At 40.9% G+C, this 9,829-nt stretch overlaps 1 protein-coding gene across 1 annotated transcript in view; it reads right to left on the reverse strand.

Annotated features, from left to right (window-relative positions):
* Positions 1–604: 604 nt before the first annotated feature.
* Positions 605–9,829, reverse strand: part of HMGN1 (high mobility group nucleosome binding domain 1) — an 11,517-nt gene continuing 2,292 nt past the window's right edge. The window contains exons 2-4 of the mRNA XM_035896428.1: positions 9,681–9,782; positions 6,698–6,829; positions 605–4,146 (exon numbers count right to left, since the gene is read on the reverse strand). Coding sequence (XP_035752321.1) covers positions 4,099–4,146; positions 6,698–6,829; positions 9,681–9,782 — 282 coding nt within the window. The 3' untranslated portion in view covers positions 605–4,098. The remainder of the gene's footprint in view (positions 4,147–6,697; positions 6,830–9,680; positions 9,783–9,829) is intronic.

The following is a 9,829-nucleotide window of genomic DNA, read 5'->3' on the forward strand; positions in this document are numbered from 1 at the left end:
CCCCCCCGGTTCAGGGAGTGGAATGTTCCCCCACCCCTCCCGAGGGAGGCACCACTTCGCCGCATCCTCTTTCCAAAACCAGCAGCTTTGCCCCGGTGCCTTCCACCACCTCCACCCCACCCCGGCTTTGGGAGCCCCGCCGATTTGGAAGGGTTTTTTTTTTTTTCCCTCGGAGTTGTTTCTCACCTCTGCCCAGCATGAATTCTAATGTAAATGTAGCAATGGCTATATATATATATATATGCTGTATTTTAAATCTGAAATGTTCCTTTTTTTTTTTTTCTCCATTCCCCACCTGCAGTCACTCGGTATGCACTTCTGGAACCTTTGAAGTAAAATATTTTTACATACCACTGTAGAAGTACACATGTATTTTATTAATCTCAGTACCTCAGGTGTGCTTTCAGCTTCTGAGGAGGAGCTCCCGTACACCTGAGGTGCAGGCCGAGCGCCTGGCAGTTTCCCCAGACACGTCCCGGAAGGCAGACCGCTGCCTCGGCTTCCTGCTCTTCGCCACCACCTGCCTGATAAGTGTTTCTGCATCACAGTTCAGGTTACAAGAGGAAAAAAAAAAAAAAAAAAGGAAAAAAGGTAATATCTCCATTAAAAATGTCTCCTTAAGAAGAGATCCACGGGTTTCTGCTTCCGGTATTGTTGCAAGCTCGAGCCGCAGCATTCTTAAAGGCCACCTGGGTTCCTCTAGACGCCACTGCCAAACAAATTGGCATTCATTAGCTAAACTTGGATGCGCTTCAGCGTCCTGGCTGTGTTCACGTTTTAAAGAGCAGTGATCTAGCAGATGCTAAAAAATGAATTCCAGAATGGTGCAGCATGAACACGTATGAAACAGCACACTCTTAACCGGAACAACCCGTAGCAGCATACGAATACGATTGAGTAACTTCAAAAGAAACCTGTGTTGTTCTCTTCATGCTGTATTTTGAGATGGATGGGTCTGTTAGGAATGCACTCTGCAGGGGTGTATGCCAATCTGCATGAGCCGTCGCTCCGTTCCAGAGTTGGGCAGCGCCGATGTATCTGGTACCGCACAGGAAAGGACGCTTTTTCTGAAACATGCCCATGGAAATTCTCGTCGGACAGTATTTAACTGCCTCCCGCTCCAATTCTCCACGGGCAGAACTGACATCTAGTGCCAGCATATACAATCCCTCATTTTCCCAGCAGCCAAACTGCTGGGTTTTTATGGTTACGTGTTGGCATTTCATGCTGCATGGGGAAGGGCAATGGTATCCGTCCACTGCAGAATCAATCCCAATTCATCGTTGATCGCCCTATGTATATACTGGGCATTCTTTACATAATTAGGAAAGCCTGCTCCATTCATTACTGCATCGAGTGGGCCACGCTGCTCCAAACAGATCTAGGGCTCCTGTGCTCCTGATGCAGCTACCTCTGTCCTCTCCTTCCAGCATGAAAATTCCTCTCCCCTCCCAGAGATTTACCCATGAACCCTTTCACTTCCATAATAATGTAAGAAATAACTATTTGTCCCTAAGGGTAAACATTATGGAGCAGTTACAACAAATTAAACAGTGGGTAATAGATGCTAGAGAGGAGATGTTGGAAGTCCACAGGATCTCAACGTCACAGACTCAAAACATGTGAAAAGTAGGCATTCAGTAAAAGGATGCAAGAGAGGTGATCTCGGGGTATTTACCTGCAAGTTTATCAGTCATTTACCTGGTGTTTTTGACTTGCTAAAAACAGAAAGTAGAGAATGTGATGTAGCTCTGTCATGCTACTACCAAATCAAACCAACAAATAAGGTAACTGGAGTGGGGGGGGGAGGTGAGGGGGTTTGAAAAAGTGGCATAAATTTACACTTTTGGAATATCCAAGAACGTGAAGCCAAAGCCACTGCCAAAGCCAGGTGCACTCTGCTAGGAACACACCTATGATGGAACTGGACCAGAAGGATATCGTGGTCCAGTGCTGGAGGACATCCTATGTATAAGCTAAAGAAAAGGTAAACATTGCTTAAATATTGAAGAGGTAAAAATGGCAAAATCCGATCTCAAATGAAAGCATTGTTTAAGAAAATAAGTTAGAGGTAGAACTGAAGTGGTTTTGAGAAATAACTGTATGACAATTTGAAAAAGGCACCAAAAACGTACAGGAAGCAGACACTGTGCTTGCAGGTGTTACTTAAGAGCATAAACAAGTTCTCAGTCAAGGGGGGGAGGAGGGGGGAAGAAACAGAATGAACGTTACTTTTTGATCTCAACTTCTCCCAAGACAAGGTTGACATTTGTCTGACTGGCATCAAATAGACTGGTAAGATAAAACAATGCTGCTACCTGCTGCAATTCAGCAAAACAATGTGAAATGGGGAGAAAAAAAAAACCCAAACCAACCCTGTGCTCTGTGGGACAATTGAAGTAATGCTGTACTAGATTTGACTTTTTATTTTAAGGTTAAGTAATAGGTACTTAATATGCCCCCTTCTGATGAAAGGCTGTTAAATCTTCAACGAGATTGATTTCATTTTCTCAAATCCAGGAAGGGAGAATCAGGGCAGTTTTGTACTACGTGAATTAGCTCTCAGCATGGGCTCGTTTTATTTGAAACGACGCCCTGTCAACCTGCAACCTTACACAGCGGGGATGCTCGCTCACAGCACGTTAAGCTCACACCCAACAGCTCACCAGCACCAAAAGGGAAGTTTCCTTGTGCTTCCCGCCCTGCTCCTGCCCAGGCTGTTCGACGGCTCATCCTCTGTGGATGGCATCAAAGGCCACCCATCGATCCTCCATTACATGAATTCAGCTACCTGGGGAAGTTCACAGCCTATTTTTCCCCAAATATAGGAAGCTTTATTAATGTTAAACCAGGATTTGGGGAAATCCCAATATGGTTCCAACAGAACAGCAACACCATCCCATCAGTTAACGCTCAGTTTTGCTTCGTGCATCTTCCTTACAGCAGTTATTTACACACGAGTGCCTATGCAAACTCTTCGGTGCTGAACAGATGAAAAACCTGATGCTTACTGAATAGTGACTTTTTTTTTTTTTTAAGGTAGCAGAAGCAGCACTAGGCTATTGGCTTTCAAACTGGAAGCCCAGATTGAGACTGCAACTACAGTTCTCTCCTTGCTACTCACTCCCTGCACGACTACCTATCTCTTGAAAAGTACCTTTTGAACAATATTAAGAACATGATTAAGAATCAAAACTTACACCACTTAGGTTGTGACTTGTCATAGTCGATGCAGGAGCTACAGAAACATCCTTTCATAATCAAGATTTATTTGGCTTTCATTTGGTGATCACAGACACTATGAACAATTTTACAATTGTTTTTATTCACATAGTTTTTAAAATCTAAAAACTATAATTCTTTTTCTTTTTTTCCTAAGACTGTTTCAAATATTTTTTGTTTGATCCTTGTAGACAAGCTGTTCTTTAGAACTGGATGCGACGTTCCAGTATCTTGAACATTGATACAACAAGTTATGTCTGCCAAGCAGAAACTTTTGCTTAGTCAGTATTTAAAGATGTAATAACACTTTCCAATCTTTTGCATCACAGCTACAAAGTTGTTGGAAAAAAATAAAAGCTGCAACTACCAAAAATAACTGTCACAGATATACATCACTCACCAGGGAATCCAACACTAGGGAGCAGTTTTATTAGATAAGCAATTCTACTGATGGTACAACCACAGATAAAGATAAATAACTAAAACGTTAAGACATTCTCAACATATTGTTATGAATTCCAAAGTCTGATCTGTGTTATGCTTCATTTAATAGGGTAGAAAAACTGTCCCTCACAGTCTCTGGAACGTGAAGCCTAATCAAGGCTTCAAAGCCCTCTCCTTTACGTAACATGCCTTTAATTTCTGGTTTCATAGAAAACAGACAACCAGTACATGATTTTACCACTTAAAAAAAGCATTTACACTTATCTAAATATGTAAAAAAAAGGGTTGAGTTGGGATTCTCTCCTTTTTAAAAATGTGTTTTCTAGAACTACTAAAAAACTTGCATTTACAAAATAGTTGATAAAAATATTCCTCTGCATTGTACAAGAAGAAAGGTATAAGGACCACCAATTAAAGACTTGGTACCAGACGTTACTCAGGCTTAGCTTCTTTCTCTACTGCCGCATCAGATGCTGGGGTCTGAAAAGAAGACAAAAAAACCACCAGAACACTTCAATGCAGAAAGTTTCTAAGTGACTCAGCCTCTTAGTTCATAGTATTTTTAATGCAGAAGTTGGCTAACTTGACAGACAGAACAACCATGACTTGTTTCTACACATCGCGCTTTACGGTCTTAATAAGTCGGTGTCATGATCCGCTTACTTCTCTTGGATAATGACCTACTGAAACCAAGCTGTCTTGAAAAGGCTTCTATCTCCTGAGATGCATCAGTGTGAATTTCAGAATGTTGCTATTGTTGCTACTCGATACACACTGCAAAGGATTTTTTTTTTTTTCTAAAAAATAACAAGGCCCGTTTCAGTAATTACTGACTTTATGACAGGAAAAGGGGGCTTTTTAACCTAAGCTAAAATCCCTGCATATGGGGTCTTCAGAAAAGACACTAGACACACCTCATGCATTTAAATTTCAGTGCAGCCAGCACTGTTAACATATTTGCAAATCTTACCATGAAAACATTGTAAAAAAGTAAAAAAAAGTAATTAAGACTTAAAAACACAGTGCTGCATTAGATTAAACAAAATTTTGTACAAACGCATTCAGTGAGACTGAACTGCAGCAGCAGAGCTATACTGTTTTCAAGTCTCTATATGCTGTACCTCAACTTCAGAGCAAGTTCATACAAACCTAACTGGTTAAAATTACAACTCCCTTTAGATTGCAAAACTCGCTGCGTTTGCAGTGTAGGTTAAAAAAAGGAATGTAACAAATCTACTAACATAAAAATTGTACTTGATTATTCCAAAGCTTTGCAGAACAGATTGTCCTGTCTCAGTAGTACCCAAACAGGAACCCTAACACCCGTTCAGTCTTTACTGCTGCCTGGGGGAAGCTTTTGAAGGATGAAGTACAGAAGCCATTTCCACTCACAGGCCTGAGTCCCTCTCAGCGTCACCAGAAGTTGTTGCTGGCCCTTCACCAGATCACAGATTGACAACAGCATTGCTGACTGTTGCCTTTATAGGAAACAGTAACCTCCAACTGGGTAGACTATGCCTCTCACTCCTCTAGACTTGGGTATTATATTAAACCTACAATTTTGGCTGGTGTGAGCAACGTGAGACCAGCATGAATGAAGATGTACCCCAGAAGTCATCATCCATTCCTTGTAAATTTACATCGTCTCTGCACTAGTGTACAGAATAGACCCCAGCTGAGAAATACTGCCCAATTTAACTTCCACTGGTACTGCTGAACTACCACAAGCACAAATTAAAGACCAAGTTACGTGACAGGAATACAGAACCAGAGCTACCCAGAAGGTAACTAAAGAATTCCTACTTATAGCATGACTTCTTCACAAAGATCACACTGCAAGCTTGCAAATGAAAAACTGTAAGTTGTACACTCAACTACCATCCTGAACCTTCCTCACCCACCAAAATGCATCATCTGCCTAAAAACCAAATACTCCTTTCCTCTACTTGAAGATCTATCTGCACACTGATAGGTCAGTGTGATAGAACTCAGGTAAGACTTTTTTTTTCCCCATCTTAAAAAAATTACTTTTCAATACAGCACCCAGACAGGAAGCATGAATCACACATTTAAATTAAAAAAATCATCTATCTGATCAGCAAACTCTGCTGAGCTAATTAAAATGAGTGAGGCATTCAATACTGCAGAAACCGGAGACTAATTCTAGGCCTGTTACCACACGAAAACTTGCATTTCATCCAGTTGTTAACAGCTGCCCTAGTAAGAGGCACTGCTTCTCCCTACAGATCTTGTCCTAAATTTAAAACTAAATTATGTCCACATTCCAGAAAAAGAACGCAATGTGGAGGATGTTTTAAGTTAGATGATCAGCAACTCCAAACACTTCAGCCACACAGCCATTTTAGCACAGTATTGCAGCCAAGCCTGATTCGGCACGTTCATTTCTTCAGCACCAAGAACTATTAGCAGTTCTTGCGCCTTCTCTTCCATCCCTGCACCAACCTGCCCCTTCTACCACCAGCGTCCGTATCGCTGACTCCTATAAATGTTTTCTCAGCTTTGGTTAAATCATTTCAACTTTGGGCATTTCCAGTCCCAAGAAAATTAATGTATCATTTGTCAAAAAACTTTTGTAGCAAGAAGGAACCTCTCTTCCAGCAATGGCAAAGGCAGACTAAAACCCAAACCAAACCATCTGAAGACAGACACCTCCCCCTGACCCCCACTCCCGAGCGATATACCCCCTGTGCACCCTGTATTATTTTGCCATTATTTTGACCTACCTGCCGGGGAAACAGCCACTCTCTGAAGGACATTATCCTGTCTCGGGACTTTGGTAAAATTCTCACCTTTTTCCTTAATTTCAGGGACTGCTACCGCATCACTGCAACTCTTTTTGGGGCAACAAAAATTTTCCCGGTATATCTACTACTGTTTCAACAGCCTGCATCTTTCTTTTGGCAGAAATAGATTCTACTGTAAGAACTGCATACGTTTCTGACAGATGTTTGGATAAACCAGTACAGTTAAGTTATCCTTTGGCTTTGCACCAAAGCACAGATGACTTTACCTCCTCACTTTTAGCTTCCCCATTTTCTGCAGGCAAGTTGTCCTTCGTCTGTTCTTGGTTTGTCTCTTCTGTCTGTTTTCCTTTAGGCCCCTTTTTCCCCTTTGATTGAGCTTTCTTGTCCTCAGATTTATCCTACAATGAAATAAATTTCCAGTAAGTAAATGCCTGTGACCTGCTAGGTAAACTCTGAAAATAATAGCCACCACACAAAACCAAGACAGACTTGCTAAACAGCAAGAACTATGACCAACAACCAATGAGCTAATACGTAGTTCAGCTGCCAAAAAAGTTTTCCAAACTACAGACAAATAGTCACTTTCAGGTAAGTCAGTAAAATGAATCAAACTGTCATGAGAAGACAACTAGATTCTAATGGCTAAATTTCCAAAATATGATTTAACCTCGTGGTGCACAAAAAGTAGCAATGCAGTCCTTCCAGTTGAGCTACTGTCACAGATACAGGTAATTCATCCTCCCAGGCATTCCTTGCAGCAACCAAATGCTACAAATTTCGCCTGTCCTCCAGCTGATCCCCATACTTACCAAATATTTCTGATTCAGAATTACATAAATGCACCGGTTTTGACACCATCTGTCGAACATTATGATACCAACAAAAATTTTCAATAAATGACAGCCTGTAACACTTCTTCTGGGCAGGTACAATGTGAGCAAGTGGCAAGAGAACGTAATGCATTTACACTTCTAAGCAGAAGACCACTGCACTGATCTACCTTAAAATGTGTCTAATCTCATTAAAAATACTGTATGCATTTCATAAGCACGTTCTTCAAATTATGTCCTAATTTGTTGTCTCTGACCTAAAATTCACTCCAAGAAACAACGTTCTCACTTTTGCATATTTTAAGTACTGTAGAAATGTGTGTCTTGGATTACTAGTGGAAACCATTTGGTGAGAAGTATTCCATACTATCTTCACTCCAAGCATTCTTCCTTACAAAAACCATGCAACTTCCTTTCTTCACACATGCAACTTTTTAATGGCTGTCTGAACACATTTCCTATTTTATGTGAATGCTCACGTAAAATACTGTCTTCATAAAAAAAAATACAGTTTTGTCAACCAATCGCAACTATTGAGCAAAAGTTTTAGGCGTTTTACACGACTGGATACAAGCATGCAGTAACTAACATACACAAGATATGCAAGGTAAAGAAAAAAAAGATAATCAATGCTGAAGCATCTTCTGTCGGGTAACTAAATTGTCAATGTCCACAAAACTTCAGAAATTCTCTGCTAGTTTTAGAGCAGATAATTTTTTAAATCCTCGAGCACAGAGAAAATAGCTGAAACATGCCAACAGAAAAAAAATCCTTCTGAAAAGTTATAAAGGCTATTACAAATTCAGGTAACGGACAACTTCAGAACACGTAGATGTGTGTGTTTTGATTGTGAAAATGTATTTTTCCTTCACTAATTTTTTTTTAAAAAAGCCCCACCATAAGTAACTCCATAATGAGCAAACTTCTCCCAACCAGAAAAAATACCGTCAGCAAAGTTTTAAAAAGTTACAAAGTCGATGCAAAGAAGCATCTTTTGATTGATCAAATACAGAAAAAAGGTAATTAAAAAAAAATTAAATCTATCATTTGACTGGAACGTAACAGTGAAATACTTCTGATATCCATTTAAAGAAAAGCCCAGAGATAGCTAAAATGAGAGAGAAAATACCGAAGCTGGAGAAATAAAACACAATCAGTACAAAACAAATTTTTACATTAACAATGAGAAAGTTTCCAAATGACAGAGGGTTTTAGTGACAGCATGAGTTTTAGAACAAAGAGGATCAAATGCAAAACAAGTCATACATTTATTCGAATTGCCAACAGTAATGGTGATTATAAAAAAAAAGAAAAGATTGTTCACATATTCACATCACAGCAGTATTCCATGGGGGCCTCGTGCAAGGTGTTCTACTTAATATTCTAAGCTGACCATTGTTTGCGATGTACTTGATTTACATGAATATGTTCCCAGCTATGAACTGTGGAAATGTTTCTTTCTAGAAGTAGTTATAGGCAGCAAGTCAGTATCATGGGTATCAGTCAGCATCAACTAGCAGCAGTAAGAATTAGATGCACCACACAAAGGCACTGGAAAAAAAAAAGGAGAATCAGAACTGAAGTAAAATTGGAAAGCTTCCCCAAATTCTTTAGGCTTACAACGTCAAGAATGGGAATGCACCAATATTTGAGCCACTGGAATGAAGGTGCATTACTGGTAACTGTTCAGTAGGATTAATAAAATGAAAACGCCAAAAACCCTGCAAAGCGGAGTTCTGTATTAGTGTATTTGAAATGCTCTTAATCTGTACTTTAAGAAGAAAAGCTTACAGTCAATCACAAAGGAACACTTAAAAATGCATACACCAGCAAGCCAACAGATACACAGCCTGGTTTACTTCTCCCAAGAAACAAAGAATTTTACACCTCAGTTACTGGCATTGCAAAGGCTATCCTGAAAAACTGAAAGGTCATACTAAGCCACGCTTAACTTACACCTACACGCACAGGCCTGAAAGCTACGGTTCATGAATGGAAACCCAGATCATCTTCAGTGGCTGCCCGAGTAACTCAAATATTTTTTTCCTGCCCTAACACTCTGCTGTAAAATGTGAGCGTGTTACATCCCCTTCTGTGACAGTGATGAAACACAACTCCATGTACAGTTGCTTCACCATTCGAGTAGTTCTGCTCAGCACCAAAGTACCGTCTGACACCCATGAACGGGTGCCCGCATTTCTGCGCGACACCTGACAAGGACCTGCTCAAACAGTGGTGGAGTGTGCCTGCAGATACCGGCACAAGCATCCGAAACTGGTAGTTCAGTTAAGCCAGCATTCCCACCTGGAACGTGCGAAGACGAATAAAAGCACTCGGTCCCCGAAACAAGACGCCACCGGGCACCTGCAGAACGAACGCGACCACCTACTCTCCCTCCCCACTTCCCAGGGACCCTCACCTTTGCCGCTAGCTTTTTTGGCTTCGGCTCTGCCTTGGCAGGAGCGGGTTTCTGAGAAGGAAGAACAAGGAAGGGAGAGAGAAAGACCTCGGCAACCCCCTCCTGGGTGCGGGAATATGCACGTACACACACACCCCCCCACCCACAGC

Source organism: Egretta garzetta, unplaced genomic scaffold (assembly GCF_000687185.1).
Source record: "Egretta garzetta isolate BGI_Z169 unplaced genomic scaffold, ASM68718v1 scaffold45, whole genome shotgun sequence".
Taxonomy (NCBI): Eukaryota; Metazoa; Chordata; class Aves; order Pelecaniformes; family Ardeidae; genus Egretta; species Egretta garzetta.